General features: G+C 39.7%; 1 protein-coding gene across 3 annotated transcripts in view; it reads left to right on the top strand.

Annotated features, from left to right (window-relative positions):
• prkcbb (protein kinase C, beta b) overlaps positions 1 to 20928 on the top strand; it is a 93239-nt gene extending 72311 nt beyond the window's left edge. Inside the window, exons 13-17 of one of the 3 annotated variants that reach the window (XM_008415737.3) lie at positions 311 to 449; positions 631 to 711; positions 1115 to 1222; positions 3191 to 3331; positions 18981 to 20928. In XM_008415737.3, the coding sequence (XP_008413959.1) occupies positions 311 to 449; positions 631 to 711; positions 1115 to 1222; positions 3191 to 3331; positions 18981 to 19133 (622 nt within the window). In that variant the 3' untranslated portion in view covers positions 19134 to 20928. The other 2 variants (XM_008415735.3, XM_017306275.2) reach the window with 2 other exon arrangements.
• Positions 20929 to 22175: the final 1247 nt, after the last annotated feature.

Genomic DNA, 22175 nt, shown 5'->3' with positions numbered 1-22175 from the left:
ATTACAAATTGCATTTTGTGTTTATTTGTGTTGTTCTTGACTATTGTTTAAATTGGTTTGATGTTCCGAAACACTTAAGTGTGACAAACATGCAAAAAAACAGGGAATGAGGAAGGGGGCAAACACTTTTTCACACCACTGTACTTAAAAAAACTGACGAGCAGCCTTTGAGAGTTGAACTACTCTAAACTTGTATGACGTTCATGACATAGTTCTGAAAAGTACGAATCACATATTTACTAGATCAGATCAGCTGCAGCTAACAGAAAACTGCAGACGGTAACAAAATTCAATTTCTTTACCGATGTAGGGATCTGAAGCTGGATAATGTAATGCTGGACTGCGAAGGCCACATTAAAATCGCAGACTTTGGTATGTGTAAAGAAAATATGCTTGACGGAATCACAACCAAGACTTTCTGTGGAACACCAGACTACATCGCTCCTGAGGTACTCAGTCCGTGTGTGTGTGCGTGTGTGTGTGCGTGCGTGTGGCGCTCACCGCAAGATTCATTCATCAGGAAAACTCAAATTCAAACAATTTGGTCAAAATTGAAGAGCATGTTTGTTTTAAAACCTGGCTATTTGCTCAGTGTTGTTGATTGTTACAGCTGTTCTTGTTTAATTTCAGATTATTGCCTATCAGCCTTATGGGAAATCTGTGGACTGGTGGGCGTTTGGAGTATTGCTTTACGAAATGTTGGCTGGACAGGTTGGTCTGCAGCTTTATGAAAACTAGAATGTTTGTTTATATTGAAAAGAAAAATCTATTACATTTTCAGCATTATTTATTTTCTCTACAAAGGCTGCTGCTACCTGCCTGAAAAATTGATTTTATGAATTAGCTTTAAGGTATTAAAATATTTCATAATTGAAGGTCTTTAACCCTCCATTATTACTAGCATCATGTGTGTATTTATACGTATGAAACTCAGATAAAGGGATGCATGGCATTACACTGAAAAACCTTAACTTTTAAACTGATTGAATTTGTTCAGTTTTTGAGAAAAAAAAGTAAAACATTTAAAAAAATAATTATTGTATTTAGCAAACCCTCTGTCTGTCCTGTGTTACATTTCTTCTTTTCCTCCTCACCTCTTCCCTCTCTTCTGCAGCCTCCATTCGATGGTGAGGATGAGGACGAGTTGTTTCAATCCATAATGGAGCATCACGTCTCCTATCCCAAATCAATGTCTAAGGAAGCTGTCGCCATATGTAAAGGAGTGAGTATTCACACACACACACGCGCAAACCTGCTCTATCAAACGCACACAGAGTAACAGGGGGGTCTTCAGTTAATTTAGAAAGAAAAGGGAGTAAGGGGGGAAAAACAGAAGAACAGAAAACATTCAAATGTCCTTCATAACTGATGCACACATCAACTACTGTGATCAAATAGCTTAAGTGTGTGTGGTTTGCTCAGCCTTTACCAAAACAACTCTCTGACAACTCCCAGCTGCGTTGGACTGGTGTGTGTCGATGTGTGTGTGGGGAGGTGGGGGTTAGGCTGATTACTACAACAAATGGAGTCGGCCCTCTCTATTAAACCTCTGTCTCATCTGCTGCCTCTAAGCTTCACTGACCACAGCAGACTGCACACACACACACGCGCACACACACACACACAGTACACCGTACCGGCTGATGGATGGATGGTAACATATGTTCGGTCCTTTTTATTCCGATCATGTTGTCTCTCTACAGCAGCTTCGCTCATGTTCTAGCTCCAAGAAAGCTTAACAAAAACCCAAAAAGATATTCAAATATTAAACCTTAGCTCGCATGAAATAGGCGTCACTGATTCAAAAGAAGTCGTATGTTTTTATTTAAGCCTTTTTTTAAAAATCAAACTACGCTGAACTGCACTTATTCTGGCCCGATACTTGTCACACTCCCTCCTCCTAAATTTAAAGGCAAAGTCATTCATCAGCAAATTAATGGAAACAGTGGCCTCTTAGATGCACACACACACACACACTCACAGCCTGTCAGTGACACACAGGCTGTATGTTATGTATTAGTTATGATTACAGTGTTGTAGCGCTACGACAGTGAGTCTTCGGTGGAGCGTGAAAGCTCGCCCGTGTCCACCCCCGCCCGGATTCCTCTGCTCCCTGCCGGCGCTGCCTGGGTTAAGTCATTTTGTGTCTGTGCATTTGACTGGATGAGCCCTGGTTTTTTAAACACTACAAGTAATTTCCATTAGAGAAAAAGTAGAGCCGACTTTCAGGTATGCGCACAGAGAGCGAATGCGGAGGCAGACGTTATGTCGGCCAGAAACAGTGGCCAGTTCTGTTGATCCTGACTTTACCAGATTTTTTTTTTTTTCCTTTAAGAACTATAAATGAAATATTTACGGTCAGTATGGATGATTATTTTTGTTGAAAATCATGTGTACTGTGAATTATAAGGTGGCACTGCGTAAAACGGATCGACATGTGAAACACCTTAACTGCAGGACTACCAGTATAATTTCAAAGATCCTTAAAAGGACAAAAATGTTACCTGACGTGCAACATTTTAATTAAAATAAGCTGTCAGACATGTTAGGTTTTACATTTCTTCTAATTTTTAAAAATAAAACCAAACATTCCCGTAGATTGACATCCCTTTAAATCTCTGTTGATGTCTCTCAATTTTTGCAGTGCAGTTTGTAAAAAGTTTAAACGTTTTACAAACTTTAGTGCTACATCTCTATTTTACTACTGCTTTGATCATAGATTTAATAAATTACTTCAATTATTATCTCCTCTACTTTAATTGTCCTTTTTAAACGTGTGAGATAAACAGTTGAGAGAGCAACTTACAAGTTGAAAGTGCTGACTTCTTTTGTTGTGTGTTTCACAACGGCCCGGGATGACTCTGCCGCGGATCGTGTCGCACGTCTTCATGCGCTGTGACATTAACATCGGATATAGGTGACGCTAACATTGTTCGCGCAGCAGCTTAAGCACAAATGGGACAGCGAAAGTAAAGCAGCACCACCGTTGACAGACGTGTTCTTTGTACAACACGAACAACTGCAGATGAATTACAGTTCATAAATAATTGATTCGGTGGAAGGAGATGGCGACGGAACAATGAGACGGAGAGGAAAAAGGTCATCGATCCACCAGGCCGGAGTGCCGGCAGAGAAAAGGTGGCGCATCAAACCAAACCTACGTCTCTCTCTCTTGTCCGTTTCTGTGCAGCTGATGACGAAGCATCCGGCCAAACGACTGGGCTGCGGTCCGGAGGGCGAGCGGGACATCCGAGAGCACAGCTTCTTCCGCTACATGGACTGGGAGAAGCTGGAGAACAAGGAAGTGCAGCCGCCGTTCAAACCAAGAGCTGTAAGTCTGTCGCGCAGATCAAACACGAGACGTGCAAAAGACACTTATCAGCTAAAGCAGAGAGCAAAACGCTCCTCATGCTGGATCTCTCCTCTTGTCTTCCTTTACTCTCACATCGCGTCTTTATCTGTTGCTGCCTGTAACTTTACACTCTGTCTCTCCTATGTGGCACATTGTGCACAGGTAAGTCTGAACATAGTGGGGGCTGCTGAAGGATGTGTGGCTGGGATAGGTATAATGACGGTGGTGATGATAACACCGCCGTGGCAGTACCATGCATGCACAAGATCGGTGCTTTGCAGTTTGCAGTGCAGATGTGCTCTGCATGAGCTCAGAGGGGGTTTTTGTTTTTCGCCTTGGAGTAAACCTCAAGGGAGTAGGTGCACGTCCTTAAAGTTTCTGCAAAAAAAAAAGAAAAGTCTTCAAAATAACTCTGTTTGTGTGTTTCTTCTTATTCTTTTTTCCCTCTTTCTCTGACAAGATGGGTTTGATCATAACTGTAGTCAGAATGATGTCACCTAATGCTCACACACACACACGCACACACACACACAATACATACAGACACTCTCACAGCCTTGGGCCCTTCTGCTGCTTAAGAGTTTCTTTTTTTAATTTCTCTGAGTTGAGCTTTTTATGCATCTTTCTCTGCCTGCAGGGTTTTTTTTTATGTTTTATTTTTTCGGTGGACTGTGTGCTTGATCACTAATGCGGCTGCGTGTAAGCATGCATGCGTGTGCATGTGGGGTTGTTTGTTTTTTTTTGAAGTAGAGGTCATCCCGAGGACCTGGCTGTTGCAACACAGGCGGATCTGGAGTAAATTCCTGTAGTGCGAGTGCAGACAGAAGCTGTCTGATCTCTTTTCTGTCTGTATCTGTCTCCTCTTTCTGTTGGATCTCGTCTTTCAGAACCTATCGTCTCCCAGGCCTTTGCCTCGTCTCACACTCCTCTTCTCTTTTTATCTTTTCTATTAATAAGAACAAACAGCGTTAGTCTTTTCTGGACACTTTCGGCAGAGGTTCTTTGATCCTTTTACGGCGGCCTATTTCAGTGAGGGAAGTTTGTTTTTGATTTGTGTTATTTTTGATAAAGTGAATTACTTTATTTTGCTAAAAAAAACAAAAAACACAAAATAACCTGCCCTAACATGTTGTTTATTAGGGATATTTGATGTTGATCAAAAACTGTTTTTGGTTTTAAAATGCTGTTGATGCCTTTGGAGAATCTGCTTGATGCGAAGGCACGTTAACTTGTGAACGTGTGAAGGACTCGCACACCGAGAAAACAGACCGGTTGAACGGCTGTTTCATGCATTTACCCAGCACATAAACATGTTCACGCCATCACTCTGAAGTTTCATTTGAAGGCATCGCTGTGCGACCGTCTCCATTCATCTGTCCTCTCAGCGATCGATTGTCAGCTCATTTCTCCTCCATCGCCTCTCTGTCTGTTCACATCTGCCACGCATAGACCCATCAGCTTCATCTCATCTGCACATTTTATTTGTCCTCTCAGTGTTTCAAAGTTGTCTGGGTATTTTTCTGTTTTATTTGCATGCTCTGGGGTTCAGTCTCAAATTTAAACCTGTCATGGAGTGCACTAGAAAAAAAAAAAAGTAGCTACTTGAAACCGTGTCAAATATTTTTCCAGAAACATCTGACCAGATGTAGTGTGGATTAGAGACCCGTTTGCTTAAAAAACACAAACTAGCCTGATAGATTTTTCTCTTTTAGAAGCATTTTAATCTAAAGTAACTCTGCTGCGCGCCTTAGCTTGTTCGTCACTACAAAGTCTCAATCAGGTGTGGATTAGTTAACGGTACCAAAGTATATCAAGGATTTAAAAAGTTTCTATCATATTGTTCTGACACAAATTATAAATACCATGAGCTACTGTATTCAAAGAGCAGCAATGGTTATTCACACAGCTGCTAGAATGATGATATTTTGTAGTTATACTACGATGTTTGCTAACATTACAAATTAGCAAATGCTACAGCATATGACACTCATCCCTGTCAAATAAACTAGTGGAAAAAAAAGATTTTTTTTAATATTAGATGGAGTAAACACTTGCTAAATTACTTTTCAGTTTAATTATTTTTGCTGCTCTTCTTACAGAGAAACTACAGATCATAACAAGCTAGTTTAACAAAACTGTTGTATGTTTAGCTCGTTAGCTAGTCTGGCTACTTGCTCAAGTAGCAGGCCTGCAGTACGCTGTTTGTAACTTGAAAATGCTAGTTTTAAAACACTGTTATGTCAACAACAGTGTAGGGCGTTTAGGCGAGAGCGAATTTGTTTCAGACAGCAGCGTGTGATGGTGATTTTTAGCGACTTTGGAAGCCCATCCTTGCACCTTGGCACCGTTAATTCATTCAGATACTTCTAAACTTCCATTCCAATTTTGATTCTCAGTTTGTAAATTGGCCCAAATCTCACAGCAGTCAGTTAAATTTCATCCGGAGTTGGATTTAATAACTTTCCAGTTGTCCTCTGGGCGACGTTGTCAGAGAATACAGGATCATTGGTGTGTTAATTAAAGCTTTGCGTAACGATGGAGATGGGAGGAAGCAAGTCCCTGTGAAGCACTTTCATGGGGAAAACTAGGTTTTAGAGCTAGCGACTTGTTGGATGCACATAAAGGGAAACCCTTCTCAGGGGTAAGCTTCCCTTTTTATGTGTGCACTGGTCGTAACTTTTTCTCCCAAAACTGCTTCGCCAAGAAGGGAGAGAATTGTAAAATCTGAAATTCTCGCTGAAAGGAGGTCACGAATGTTAATTTATTCAGTTACAAATTATTATTTATGAAGCCAAGAAAAACAAAAAAATTGTTGGAGTTTAAGTTGGATAAAGTGGCCGTTTGCATCTGAGCTGATTTAGTTTATCTCAGCAGGTCTCAACAGCTGCAACATCTAATTAACCTGCAATTAACCCACAATTATTCAAATAATTATCTAGTAGCTCTGAGGCTGTTCATGTGTAAATAGAAAAACAATTCTAGCTCCCGCAGTAATAAAACAAGACTATGTAGTGTTTTGGACACAAAATTGTTTTAACTTTGCATCACACGCTCAGGGTTGCCAGTTTATTGTAGTGCACTGCTCCAGGATGTTTGAGACGTTTTTTTTCTGTTTGAAATTTGAGAATACGCTTCAAATATTTGAAAAAGGAAAGCAAAAGTGAGGTGCGTTTCAGTTGTTGTCTCCCGCTCGGGGGAGGGAAACAAAATCGAGCGTGCCGCAGTTACTTTGCTTGTTCTGATATTTGAAACCACTTCCAAGTGATGTTCATCTCACACCTTGGTTCCATCCCCTTTTCTTTTTGTTTTTCCTCTCCTTCTACCCTCACCCGCTCCATCCATTCCTGTCCATCCCCGCTCCTCCTCTTCCCAATCCATCCCCTCTCTCGCCCTCCTTGACAGTGCGCACGGGAGGCCGAGAACTTTGACCGCTTTTTCACGCGCCACCCGCCGGTGCTGACCCCCCCTGACGAGGAGGTGATTCAGAACTTGGACCAGGACGAGTTCCAGGGATTCTCCTTTATCAACCCGGAGTTCCCAGCGAGCGCTGCTACCGCCGCCACTGCCGACACTGCCGAGCAGGCTTGATTTCAGCTCCACGCACCGGAACACGGACTCGCACGCAGAAAACTCCACGGCACACACACACACACTCACAAATACCCAGGCTATCAATGGACACGGAGACGCTTCGAGCACAGATTTGTTGTTCAGACTTCCACATTTTATGTTGACCCCAATCTGAGGTTCAAAACATAACTGCATGAACTGTAGCGCTCTGGAAGTACAAAAAGCATAGTTAGAATAACTGCAGTGTCTTGCAAAAGAATTGGTAAACCTTTTTCATGTTAAACAAATTTTAAATGTATTATGTCTTGGTTTCTAGACGATAAATATATGATATACGAGGGAAATGATCATTAAATAACATTTTTTCTTAATAGAAATCTGAAATGTGTGACATGCATTTGCTTTAAATCCTATTATATCTGTAAATAAAATCTGCCGAGACACAGCTGTCCAGCGAAGCGGGCCAGGCAAAGAGAGCAAACTAATGGTGACTCTGGAGGAGCTGCAGGAATTCACAGCTTATGTGAGGGAGTCCGATTGACAGGTCAGCTTTTCATTGAGTAGGGTAAGAAGAAACCCGTTTGGAAAATGAAAAATAAATAAATAAATAACACAGAAGTCACCTTTAAAGTTTCCCACAAGTCATGTAGGATCGAAAGCCAACATGTGGAAGAAGGGATCGAAATTTAAAAGTTGAAAGTTGATACACAGATGCTCTGAAAGAACTTCGGCTGTTTTGGTGGAAAAATTGGCAGAAATCTCAAAGCCAAAAGTGTGACTAGAGATTTCATTTCAAAAAAATATTCACTTTTCACTTTTTCCAGCTGTGGACGTACACTCTATAGTTTTGGTTGGTTCCTAATAAAATACCTTTACCTTCTTAGTTGTTACTGGGACTTTGCAAGATACTGCAGGTATATTCTTTATGCTTTTGCTGTCTGGTTTTTGCTACAGCAATCAAAAACAAAAAAAGAAGTATGCCATCAGTGTATTAACCAATGTATTATAAGGATATGCATGACACAGTAAAAACTTTTATAGATGAAGCATGGAAATCTGATTCACCCCAAGTTTTTCAGAATCACTGTTAGCTTGTGTTTATTGCAATGTGAACAAAGATTTGTGTTTTAATAATTATCAGCGCATAACCAAAGCAAGGACGGAAAAATAATTGGACGGTTAAATTGCTTGTGAAATGTCAATTTAAACAGTTTAAAACGATTATACCACACACAAATAATTTAACTGACAATCAAATGGGGATTAAAAATTACTTACTACCATTTACAGTATATATATATAAATATATATATATATATATATATATATATATATATATATATATATATACACACACACACATACACACATCAGTAAACTTTTGGCTAATAAAGGCCAAGTATTGAAAACAAATGCAGATTTTCTGTGTAAACAAGCTCTGACCTTTTGAGATTTTTACTTTATTCTTTGGGGGTTCGAAACGTGAACATTTTATTTAGATATGTGCATTATAATGAGTATATACCTGTATGAGTGTCTGTATGTTTATCCTTATCTAAAACTGGAATGCTTCACATACTTGCATGGTTTCTGCATTAGGAGTTTCTCTAGACTTTTGTTCCTACCCGTTCTGTTGTAAGTCACTTTACAGAACCTTGTTTTACCCTGACAAGTCGTCACGTGTAGAGTCACACTTGCACCACAGATATCTGATTATTAGTGCATGTTATTGCTTTCCATCCGTCGGATCAGCACGACCAAAGTCAGTTGGGAACTTAAGTGTTACTGGAAGGTTTGAAGTAGTTCATTATCTAGATGACGCTCTTTCTTCTACGGACGTGTCGTTAAGTATTTAACCTGGAAACGAGCCTTTTTTTGTTTACGTTACAAATGCATGATTCCTATACCTGGACATCTGTTTACAACGTGTGTGTGTGTGTGTGCGTGTGTGTGTGTGCGTGTGTGTGTGTGTGTGTGTGTGTGTGTGTGTGTGTGTGTGCGTGTGTATGTGGGTTTTGTCAAGTGTGTATGATGCTTGTATGCAGAAGTTTTGAGGGTTTTTTTTCTTAAAACGGACAGCTTCACCTGTCCTCGCTTACGTTTTCCCCTTTGCGGAGCGCCAGCATGGCCACTTCCTCCTCATATCAGTTCAGCTTCTTTTGAAGTAATTACTCAGAAGCCAATCTGTTGCCAGAAATTGTTGCGGGACAGTTTTTAACAACCAAGTGATCTTCACTATTTTTTTTTCTTTTTTTATCGTCTGAAAGTATAGTTTCCACAAAATCCGGAAATGTGAGGAAAGGAAAGTTTGGATTCCTTTTTGTATTTTCCAGATGTAAACAACATTGAGTTAAAACATGATAAAACTGTGAATTAAAAAAAAAAAAAAAACTACACAGAACACTTTTTACTGTTTTTATATGATGCATTACTCATTCAGGTTGAAATCGAATCCCATTAATTGACCCTAAAAACAAAAGCTGTACTCTGTGTCAGATTGTTTTTGCAGCTTCTCCTCTCAAATGGCATGAAAATTTGTTTAATTGAAGAATATTCTCTTTGGTCCACTTTACTTTTAACTAGTTGCTTAAAATATGCAGAAAACATAATTCCAAGTACCTCAATAAAAACTGCTCAGCAGGTGATGCAGCTAAGTATTGTTCATGTTGGTTTGCATACGTGAGACAAATGGAGAAAAGAGGAACATAAATCATAGTTACAAAATCCTTTATTGCAAGGATTTTAAGACATAAATTGTATGTTACTTCCTCTGTTTGGCTAAAATTTTCTTCTTTGCTTTGCTAGATAGTTGATAGGGGGAGTTGCTTTCGTACTGTAAACTAACCACAACAGGTGGACTTGCAAGTGGATGATTCAGTAATTCGGAGGTCCTGCAAACGGATCTGGGCTCACACTGCAAACGATTCGAATGCTAGTAGCCAGTTAGCTCCGTTCACAGCACTGAAAATGAAAACAATTCATAGCTCCTCGAGTCAAAATTCAGATGTCAAAGTGTTTGTAATAGATCTAAATTAGATTACGTTCAAAGTTTTCAAAGAAATGTTATCCTCAAACCCCTGCTAATTTCAAGATGTTCACCACACTGGATTTAGACGCTTGTTGGATTCACACTTGGAGGCTCGAATTTTTAAGTTCCAGCACGGAGAAATATTTCAGAATGCCCTGAAGGTAAAACTCCAACATAGATATTCAGCGTTGAGTGAGACACGACAAGTATATCATCCAATATGGCCGCCAAGCAACTTGAACACTTATCAGAGGTGATTTTAACAAGTTAATGATCTGTTAGTTTATGTGTATGCTTGTTGGTTTAGTCCAGACAGAAGCCTATGAAAACTGCTGGTGAACATGTTGGTTATCTTAGTGTTTGAATACTTACAGTACATTCGATGTGTAAAAGAATAAAGCAGAAAAACAGTTTCCATTCGCTTTCCGTCTTCAGTCATTCCCAGATTATAATCCCAACTTCTGAGACACAGTCCTGTATAATTTAAAAGTTTGCATGTCTACATTTACTCAGACTGATTGAGCATGTTTCACTGTACAGACTAAGTGAGCTTTTCTGTATTAATAGTACTTTACTTTTGTCTTCTTCAGATCAGATATGGGTTTTGAGTGAAATCTGGTGCAGGTTTGCGTACGACTGCAATAGATCCACCTCTGTTCAGGTTCCTCGTTGGTCCATAAAGCTAATTTATAAATACTGCAACCCGTGACACACGATTCTCTCCGTCAACCAGGAAACACACTATGCCTCTTCTTGGCATTGTGACATCTCCCGTAATACGGCTCTCTTTTTAAATGTCGTTTGGTCTTACAAAGATATTCAACTCTTGTTTGTGCGATCAGTGAAGCGGTGTGTTTTTTTTTATGCTTTGCAAGGTAAGAACTTTGATATTTAAGGTAACATTAAAGTAAGAGCTACAAATATCAAGAGCAGTGGAAAAAGTCTGGATTTACATCTTTTCATATGTTAAATATAATTACGAATCTCAGAATATTTATCTTCTGTATTTTACTGCCAAATTCAGTCTAAATTTGTGTTCATCGCCTGTGCTCTCGCTTTTTTCATTTATTTTATTTTATTTTTTCATTTCCTGCTGAATTTCAACATGACAAATATAAAGATATGTTATGCACCAATATATTACTGTGTCAAATGTCTTTATATGCTTATAATTACACATGTGGTCAGTATTGTAAACGAGGAGTTATTACTGAAAGATTGGTGGAGTTTTTCTACCCATCCTTTTTGTTCAAAAGACAACGATAAAACAAACTGTGCATGAAAAAAAAATTCTTATCATTTAGAATTTACTCAAATATTATTACGATCCATGTTTTCTATAATAGCAGTACTCCAAAGCTTTGATCTAAACTATTATGTGTTTTGTGTGTGAAGATTCATATAAAGAAGGAGTGTGCTTTTCACAATGCTTTCCATGTGCCAAATTTCAATTTTCTTCTTCTTTTTTTTTTTTTTTTTAAACTCTTTTTGGGGTATTCCTAGAATAGCAGACGTTCCATAAATAAAGAATTCAAAATCCATGCTTTTCAAGTTTGCTTTGTACATTTTATTGCCCTTCAGTGCGTATCTGTTGGGTGAGTGTTGACTTTTTATTTTTTTTTATTCTTCTGCATCCCTCACTGCTGTAGCTTTGACTCATTACACGGTCAAACTCACAAACCCTGTTGTTGCCACTGGGAAACAAGCTTGGTGTGTTTGTAAAAGAGAATGGAGAATGAATAGACTTAAAGAAAAATAATCCAAGAGGTAGAGATTGGGGTGAGAGAAAGGGGTGATTTTTGACCATCCTGAGGGTTTGGGGGGAGGGCGGGGGAGTACGTTTGTAAAAGAGGAGGGAGATTCACTAATGAATGGCTGGAAACGAGGGAGGAAAGACGGGGAGGAAAGCGGTACGAGGACAAGATGGAGGAAACGGAAGGGAATGCAAAGCAACGCTCTGCGAAACGAGTCAGGCAGCTAGGGCAGGCTGTGCATATTTCATGGCTGCCACTTATCATAAGAGCCTTTCCATGATGGGGGGAGTGTAGGTCTGATGACTTCAAGGAAATAACATGCAGAACACGGCCTACATACACACAACCCCGCTAAGCCACTCAAGCTTCTCCTCGCCGCCTCTAAAGCTGCTCTCAATCCACCGTACGAGCCGTTACCCTGCTGCTCTGACTGGCTGCACCGTTCCCCTTTTTCTTTCTTTTTTTTAATAATTGTACCACTCACCGTTTACTAACCGCGCAGCACATTATAGTGTTAACAAGCATAGACACAAATTACATGCGCTGATTTTTGACTGGACTGTTGTAAAATGAAACGGAGAGGCTAAAATCTGCAGTGATGCCACTGCGGTGTTTACAAGACTGGCAAAGGCGAGCGAGGAGTAGAAGTCGTTCATTTGAAGATAAAAAATGGTGCTAATTTGGTTGAAAATGTGTGGCTAGCAAGGTTTGGACGCCATTAACCTTAAGTTACGGTTCCTGTCTGATTTGTGTAAGAATAAGAACGTCTTGTTCTCAAGAAGGGACGTTTTTCTAGAAACCTGCATGCTTGACAACAATTTTTTTTTTTTTTGCCAAATTTAGGAGCTAAAATGTCAAACTGATCCAGAATTGGTCCAGTTTTGTCTAAAGTTGACAACAGATTTTGCAGCTCTGGTCGGTATTTTCTTTGGATCTTCTGTCTCTGTAGCAGCCAAGTGGGTGATGGTAACCCTCCGGTAGTGTCTAAAGTTTCTTACTGACAATTTGGAAAGTTGGTAAGAAAAAAAGTGATGGCGTTATTTGGTGTAGAACAACTTTAAACCGTGGACATGTCACACCTCTGTTTTTCGGTTTCTGTCTGTGAACGCACCACATTTTATTTAACGTGTGATCAGCTGGTTCCTACATGGTAAAAAAGACTCTAATACATCAGGAAGTTATTTTATGGAGAATCAGCTTCATCTCAGATACATAATATAGAGGTCCATATTCTGTTGTATGTATCCTTTATTTAATTGTTCTGTTTTTCTTTTCTTAAGAAGCTAAGCGTCCCCTTCCCATAGAAAAAACTTCCATACATTTTCCATACGGTAACTTGATTTCTACATGCACGTTGATCGAATCTGTGATGTTTCATAAAAAAGTGATCTGGTTCTGTCTGGTAAGCTGAAGCATTATGAATTTTATTGATGATTGAAACAAAGTGAAAAGTTTCTTGCATTAAAAATAGTGTTTTGTTTTTTTGTCTGAAATGATAGACGATTTACCTTAGATTAATAGTTTGACATTTAAGAAAATACCACAGCTTGTTGTTGCTCACAGTCAAAGCAGAAGATAAGTTCCTCTATGTGAATTAAATAAGAAGATGGAAGCAGCAAAGGGCTCATTGATTATAAAAGCTGAAAACAAATGTGCTTATCGTATTTAAATAAAATTCTTCTACCTGCTCTGTTTAAGCTTGTAAAAAGATGCAATATTTGCAGAAGATTTGTTTTGTGGAAACTAAGTCCCTGATCTGACACATTCCACTACAAAGATGCACATTTTGAACAGTCACACAATTTTACAAGTGTCCCAGCATTATTAATAATCCAATATGTCACTTGCTGATCATTGCAGCATGTCTTATATTCAGTATATTATGGCTATTTAGACTTGGGTCACTATAATATTCTGATTCCGATGGCGTACCAGTCTTGGGTAAAAGTATCATGGTGTCATGAAATAATGGGAACAAATGCTAGTAACACCATTAATATATGACCTTCAAACAACACTAATATATTGACTGCATTACTTTTCAGCATTATTTTGTTGTTTACACACATATACAGAGATCAAATTAAACTATTGCTTCCAAACTTAGAGTATCCTTCATTGTAGCGTGTTAGCTGTAGACTGGAAAGCATAATTATCACGTTAGCTACTAGCTGGGTAGGTTTCTGATATGTTAGCGATTGTTTTAAGATGGAGTTGCACTGAACACAACAACGCCTGGTACTTCCAGAGACTTAAACTCGTTAATATCGTCTCCTTTTGGTGTTCAAGTTGCGTCTTTAGTGGCAACTGGACCGTGATACACAGCTGACTGACAGCTCACATGAAGCAGTGCCGAAAGAGAAATGGTCAAGGAAAAACACATTGCCGTGCGTTTTCATTTTATGCATGACATGCCACTGTTTCAGCGTCCAGCCACCGTGTTGGGAGAATCGGTCCTTCTTATTAATATGACATACAAAGTCAACGTGACTATGAAACGTGGTTTAAATGTAGTAGTAAAGAACGCTTTACTCTTGAACACAGCACAGAACCCACAATTTCTAGCTACATACTAGCATCGGTATTTCATCCAGATTCATTATACAGCGGGAGGGAGTCCTCTGCAACAGTAAATTCCAGCACATAGGATGTATAAAGTTTGCGTTGGCTTGGATGTAATATTCGGCGTGCACTGCGAGGCGCAGAGCTGCTGTAGTGTGTGATAATTAATTCCAAACGTTGCGGCCCCCAAATTAAAGCCAGTGGCTTCAGCACAAAGCGGCAGCCGCTTATCAGCCCGAAACAGGTCAGCGTTCGATACCGCCTTTTTTTATTCGCCCTCCTCTCCTTCCCACTCCACCTCCCCTCTCCTCGGTGCCTCCCACTTCTCTCCCCGCATCCTCGGCGGACAGCGTCTCCCGCTAATCCTCTCGTCACGTAAAAGACGTGGACTGGCGGAGAGAGAAAGCGAGGTGGAGGGAGGAAAAGTAGAGACTGGCAGTTCCTCCATTAGAGCCGCTGCTTCCAAAAAGCATGGCTACATGAAAGCTACTTGTGTTTATTAACCGTCTTGCTGCTGTTTACTCTGAGTTTTCTATCTGTGCATCAACACCGAAGGCCTCTGATATTCATCTCACCATCTGTCCGATGCTGATTTTTGTTTTTTTCTCTCTCTCTCTGTGCCTTTCAGCGATAACTGCAACTTAAGCAGGCTGAAATGGAGCACATTATGATCTGGTCTGCATTGCTGGCAGCTGTATGTGCTAATATGTGCATGCATGGTTGATGTATGAACGTGCAAATGGTCTTCTTGGGAAATTTAGTGGAGGCGTACTGAGTACGAAGCTCACCCATCAGATAATCAACAGCTTTAACTGCTACCATGAGGAATGAGTGCCGACTAGTCCATGCAGCACTTGGCACTTTCAGCTTACTTCATCTGCACGAATGGGACAGTGAGATTTATAAAACCTGGAAAAACCCAAAGAAACTGACCAAGAAATTAACACTCTGTACTCTGTGTGGTTTTTTGTTTTGATGACAGAAAACGGTGAGACTAATCTCTACAACTCTTTAAAAAAAAACGCTACACAACACCTTGAGATCATCAGGTTGTGAAAGGGAATAATATATAGGGGCGAAAAATACAGAAGCATTAATCTTTGCTAGATTTATAATATAGTAGTCCTGTTATTACAAGTAAAAATAATAGTTTTTCTTACACTATTCCATTATTTGATATTTTATTTAGAAAACGGAGACATTACAAGTTCTTCGAATAAAACTGAGAGAAGTATACAGCTGTTAAACAAATTAATGGAAGAAGCTTAAACAGTGTTCTGCCGTGTCGGAACAGAATAAACTACCTTTACCACAACATCGCTGTTTTTTTTTTTTTCCCCACTGTTCAACAATTATCAAACCTGTGCCGACATCCAGCCACGAATATACAAAAAGTTATTTAAAATATCTGTGGTAGTGCAGAGTCGACAGGGTAACTGTTGAAACACACGATGCTTTCTGTCAGCATGTTGTTCCACGTCGAAAGGACCAGGTCCCAGCTCACTGCTGCATGAAAGCGGGGGAAACTAATTAGAAATGAAGCGCAGCTGTGTTAATTAGCTTCTGTTGGCGTCGTTCCCTAAAGCGTTGCCCCCCTCATAGTCTCCCTATAGCTGAACAAAACACCCGCTGCTTCAATAACAAAACACGGCAAATGTTCTGTCAGGATTGATCTCCAGATTCTTCTTTAATTGCTTCCTGGATTTACAAGCACGCCTCAACGTTCACATCACCTCCGTCCGCTTACTGTCAAATTAGTCCACAAAGTGCCTTCAGAGGCCGATCAGACCGAGGGAGATCGTAGCCAGTGATCCAATCAGCCCTCAGGGTTGCTGAATGGCCAACAGATATCAACTCGTCTTTCATATCTTCAGAAATTGGAAAGTTCTTTTAGAGCGGTTCACTTCTTCGTCAAGGAGGCGAGCATATGCGTTAAAGTCAAAGACGTAGAATATCTAGATTGAGCACTGAAATAATAAAAATATATATATATAAATTAGCGCAATCAAATGTGAAGTCAGAGAATGTCCATGTTGGAAATGTACCAAGTCAAATTTCCTGAGTGTGTCTTCCTCTGTTCCCTCTAGAGAGGGTAGAGCGTTTTAGGCGGGAATGCCACCGTCTCCTTGGTAGCGTATTCAACCCCTATAAGCTGCAGTTATGAGAGGATGACAGCCCTGTTGTGTTTGAAAACGAATCGAAAGGCTGCAGTTTTTATTTACTGCATTCAGGACGCCCTGCCCCTCCCCCTTCCATTTCTTTTTCTTTTCCTTTTTTTTCTTCTACACCACATGCCTACTGAGGCGAAATGTGCAACGACACTTTCCTGTCCAGGAGAACCCTTCTGCTACTACTGCTACACAAACATGTTTCCCTCTGAGTCACAGTTGTCTACAGTCTCTCGAGTCTCTTTCTCTCTCTCTCTCTCTCTCTCTGTCTTTCTCTCTTTCTTTCTTGATTTACAGTATGTTGCCTTGGAAATTCTCTCATGTCCTCATGTTGCTCTCAGTATTTACACTTCATGATCTTTTGTACATGGGATTCCTCCTTATGTACACGTGTGGACCCCATCATCAGCTTCTGAATGCTTTAGTTTTGAGAGTATAGCACAAAATCCAGGTGCCACCTTTAAATGGTGCCTAAAATCAAAAGATTTTTCTGTTACATTTGGATGTAAAGAGTATTTTTTTTTTTTTTTAGAAGACTGAGATGCACTTTCTACCCGGCTTTGCTCAACGCAAATCCACCATGTTTTTATGAGTAAAAATGTAATGACGCATGAAAAAGTTTAACTTGAATGAAGAACTTTGCACTACATTGCGTTAGATTAGTTAGGTTTTTTTTTTTGGTATGATGTTTTACCATCATAAACAAAGGATCTATAGTACAACTCTCAAGTTCCCACGTCAAACACCAAACTACTGCAGTCACGCTAAATCTTCTTCAGTGTCGAACATCTTTTTGGTGCCTCAACATGATCATATTTGTCACACAATCTAAACACTGATGTTGTTGGTCATATGTTTTCCAAGGCCTCCACAGAGAGATACCAGGCAGCGTTATAGAGGTAAGTAATGTACAAGTGCCTTTCCTGGAAATACATGCAATTAGAAACACTTTATGTTGCGTTGATGCATAATGTTGTGAAACCTTTATGCTGGTACCACTGAAACAATTAGACGTCTCTACAGTAAAAGACATATTGGCAATACATGGATTTTTGCTCATTGAACTTATAAATGTTTTATAAATATGAATAAAATATTAAGATGTGGCCCTGTGTGTGTGTGTGTGTGTGTGTGTGTGTGTGTGTGTGTGTGTGTGTGTGTGTGTGTGTGTGTGTGTGCGTGTGTGTGTGGGTGTGTGTGTGTGTGTGTGTGTGTGTGTGTGCGTGTGTGTGCGTGTGTGTGTGGGTGTGTGTGTGTGTGTGTGTGTGTGTGTGTGTGTGTGTGTGTGTGTGTGTGAGACAAAGTATTTTTATGCTTGAAATAATGTAGAATATAGTAGATAAACCACAATTGGCTTTTTTTAAAAGGTCGACAGAGTTTTTAAAGAACTGAAATACAAATCATGTTAGTCGCGCTCTGAGAAAAGAAATGGAAAAAAGAAACTGGGAAGAACAATTCAGGACAACATGCAGAGCTTGGATGGTCAAACTTGGTCCCAGTTCATTACTAAAGATGCGAACTACTAACCACAACCTTGAATCATGACACTAACTTCAGACATTTTTTCTCAGCTTTTCCCCTTTCCACTCCCCCGTTGCTTACGCATGAATATAAGCAATAGAAAACTCCTTTAGGGCGCAAACTGACAGACGACTTGTGTCAGGTGGAGAGCTGCACTGCCTGTATTAAAACCCGCAGCTGAACGATGTTTTCTGTCGCACCCTGATGTCAAACACCGATTCACACCTGGAGGTTTTCTCCTGTATCTACGACACCAAGCGTGACTTTTACAGGACCGGCGATCGGTTTTCTCACTCTGGGTTATGTCTTGGTGTGTAATTTCATCGATTCGTGCTTTGAAACATTTCTAATTCAGCTCAGACATGTGAGGTGTGGATTTTTTGGGGGTTTTGACTGAAAGCGCATTACGACATCAAGCAAGATAAATGCATACGTTTGTGTTCACTCGTAAGTGAATGGAGATATGTTGGAGTCGGGGAAATGATCAGTTCCCGTTATGATCAATACAAGAGTCGGACTGCATCCATCTTTTCAACATCTCTGGGATTTGGGGTCAGTTCAGGTGTTATTTAAGCTTTTGAGATGCTAATCATCTGCTCCCAGGTATAAAAACAACCTCGTTGCCACGGTTATTTTTTACTTTACTGTCGGAAAGTTAAAAAAGTAAGAGCAAGAATCCTTCGAGCTGCACGGCATCCGAAAGCAGAGGGAATATGACCGTTCAAACATACCTCAACTAAAAAAAACGAATAAACTAAACGCTACAAAAAGAACCGAACCTGAAAGAGTTACTCCAACATGCTGTCACAATCTGCAGTGTAATTCTACAATTTAAGTTTTATTTTTTAATGATGTAAAGCACTTTGAAATGCCACTCTGAGTTGTTTAACGGCGCTTTGCTCTCTTCTTCCCATACATTTCATACCATCCCTCTCCAAAAATGTTTCCATTTATCTTTTTTACACTGTCGTCTCTCCACTTCCTCCATCGTTGCACCATCCACAACTTTCAAAACCCACCCGCAGAGAAACCGCCGGGACACCTGTAACTTTGACAAGGAGTTCACCAAGATGGCCGTGGACCTGACGCCGACGGACAAGCTGGTCATCATGAACCTGGACCAGGACGAGTTCCTCGGATTCTCCTACACCAACCCCGAATACGTGGCTCCTAATTAACTTGACACAATAGAATGGACTCGAACATGCAACACAGAGAGGTAGAAAATAAGGTTTTAGCATAAAATTGAGGCAAAAAAGCAAAAAGAGACGACAAAAATTGTTCTTATTTCGTGTCTGTTCACCAAATGTTTATTTTTTATTTTTATTTTCTTTTAGGTGTTACTTAGGTTTGAGTTAACAACTAATCCCGGAGATTTGGAAACGAGACAAAGAGATTCCAATCTCTCCAAATCTGACCAAACCCAAAATGAGCACTTCTACTACTGATCCAGTTCTGATTGCCACCTTTTCATATATTCATTTTACGCTGATTGCAAGAAAAAAAATTGATTTTCTTGAGTTCTCGTTATTTAAACACAACAGTTAAAAGTGCTGGTTTTATCTGATCCACTCATTCAACTTTTCCCTCATTTAAAATTAGCAGGTCTTAACCACAGCGTAACTAATGTGCCATGATGTTAAGGTAGCTATGTAAAGTTTTGTATGTTTTCATGTCCTTGTGTAAATAAATGTACAGTGGTCGACTTTGTATCTACTGAGAGACTCATCCATGTTTTTAAGAGTCACTGTCCACAGTCGTTTTTGCAGCCGTTCCCAGGCTTTTCCTGAAATGATCCATCCAGTTTGGCATCATGAATGTATTAATATTTCACCCGTTGGTCAACAGCTCAAATGTCACTCACCCTGTTTCATATTCATCTTGTTGAGTGCGGCATCGCTTTCTCGAACCTACAGCCGTTCCCAAAACAATGCCCGTATTTATGTAATCGTTCTTCGTGCTGGATGTAATTCGTTCTTCTGCCTCAGCCTCAGCCAGGTTTGTCGTGAACTGGAAGGTCGAGCGACGGCAGCAGACGGCAGAAATTGTGAGATGCTTTGACAGCATCCGCGTGAGTAATTTTGCAAACGGCAATACGAGCAGCATTGTTGCCATTTTTTTTATTTTGCTTTTTTTTTTTACTTTTTTTTTATGTAAGCATAAAGCAAAAGTGTTCATACCCCTTGAGATTTTGCACATTTTGTCACGTTAGAACCACAAACTTATTTGATCAAGATTTCATGGGATAGGCCAACATGAAGTTGTGTGTTATGGTGAGGCAGAAGAAACTGCATACGTGGTTTTTAAATGTTTTGCAGACAAAAAAATCCAAAAATGCGGCGTTTATTTTCACTGCGAGTTGTTTTGACATATTGTCTGTAGGAGATCATCTAATGGCTGATTCTTTAAAGATGGAGGGTTTTTCCTTTTCTTTTCAAAAAGCTGAAGCCTGGTCAGACTGAATGGGGAGAGCATATGTCAGCGTCAGTTTTTAGTTGCTGCCTTACATTTTCAATTGGATTTGAGTCTGGACTTATTCTGGGTTATTCTAACATTGGAGTGTAGTTTATACTCCTGCATGGATTGTGGAAAACCTTATGCCTTTCTTCTCTCTTCTCTTCCACCAGTGTTCCTCGTTCACCCCCGTTTTCTCTAACAAACCTCCGAGGCCTTCTAAGACATTTGATAACAGATTAAATTTAAACAAAAGTTTTCTGGTTGCCTTGGATTTCATTTAGGAGCATTTGATTAGAATACATTAAAATGCATGCACACGTTTTAGATTTTGTTTTTTGAAAATGTGGGAGAACCATGCAATCTTTTTTTTTTTTTCTTCTCAGCTTCACGATTATGTACACCTTTGTGTTGGCAAAGTCCTATTCAAATATTTGCAAGGCACCACGTGTATCTACTGCCAAACTGTTCGATTTTGTTAAAAGAAGAAACATTGCATTAGAACCCATATTGAAAATTTAAGTAATTCAAATTTCTATTTCCAAATTCAATTTTTTTTTTAAAAAACATTTTGCCATCTAGCAAACTAAAACAAAACAAAAGAAACCACAGAGTCTGAGCTTAGACTAAAGTATTAAAAGATATTTTTTTCAATTCAACGCAAGCCGTTTCCACGTGTGTGCATTATAAATACCATGTGCCGTTGTCGTTCTCCCACCGTCACAGTGTCTCACCTTTTGGACGATTTAAGCCTACGTTTGTTTTGCTCGCATGTCGTACGTGTAAAAAACACCGTCGGATACGTGCAGTGACCTTTTACAAGCATTCAGCTGTATATTTTGTTCTAGTGTAATGTGTAAATATCTACCAACGTCAAGACCCTTAGGTTCTCTTCGGTGACCCTTAGGTTCTCTTCGGTGACCCCCCACAACGTAATATTTATTCACACCACCGGCTCAGTGGACTTACTAAGTACGAATCAGATCAATGCTCTGTGTTTGTTACTTTAATAAAAGCGTAAAACCGGACAAATGAAACGGACCGAGTCTGAATCCAAAAGCTGAAACAATCAACCAGTTCTTGGGGATGTTTGATTACTAGAAGTACACTATGCATGCATGTGATAAACTTTCTATTATCTTGTTCCATACAACATGTATTTAATTCTTTATTAGATGTAGGGTGTGCAATAAACGCTTTATAAGAAGAGTAGATATAATTTGTGTTGCTGACTCTATGATATGATTATTATGCTACTTACTCACAGATGTGAAAGGACTATGCCCGGCTTGACTTGTACATATAATCTGCTTCTGAACGCGGTGGAGGAAGAGTCTTCCATTTCTCAACTTGAGTTTATGTGCGGGGAAGCTGGTGCGCTTAGAGGTAAAAATGGGATGTTTATGCAGAATATGAGTTTGCTTCCCAACCACAAGAGCTCTGTCCATTGGCTGGATTTTCTCCGCATCTCCTTCTCTGTTCTGTTTTCCAGACCTTTTCTCTGATCCAACTTTTCAATCTGTTTCTTTGTTTTGACCTTTTTTTTTTATTATTCCTCCTTCCTTCTTCTCTTTCTGCTTTCTACTGGTCTCCTTTCCCTGGCCTTTCTCCCTCTCTGCAGGTTTCTTTTTATTATTATTATTATTTGCAGGTTTCTTCGTTTTGGTACTGACCTACACAGTTGTATCTTTCTTTTCCCCTCTCCATGATTTGCCTTTATTTAGGCTGCTCACTGTTAAAACCCACTTCTGATTAGGTATCGCTAA

This window comes from Poecilia reticulata, chromosome 8 (assembly GCF_904066995.2).
Source record: "Poecilia reticulata chromosome 8, P_reticulata-male-v2, whole genome shotgun sequence".
Lineage (NCBI taxonomy): Eukaryota > Metazoa > Chordata > Actinopteri > Cyprinodontiformes > Poeciliidae > Poecilia > Poecilia reticulata.
The sequence above is the reverse complement of the archived record's forward strand: the minus strand, read 5'-3'. Positions and strand labels throughout refer to the sequence as shown.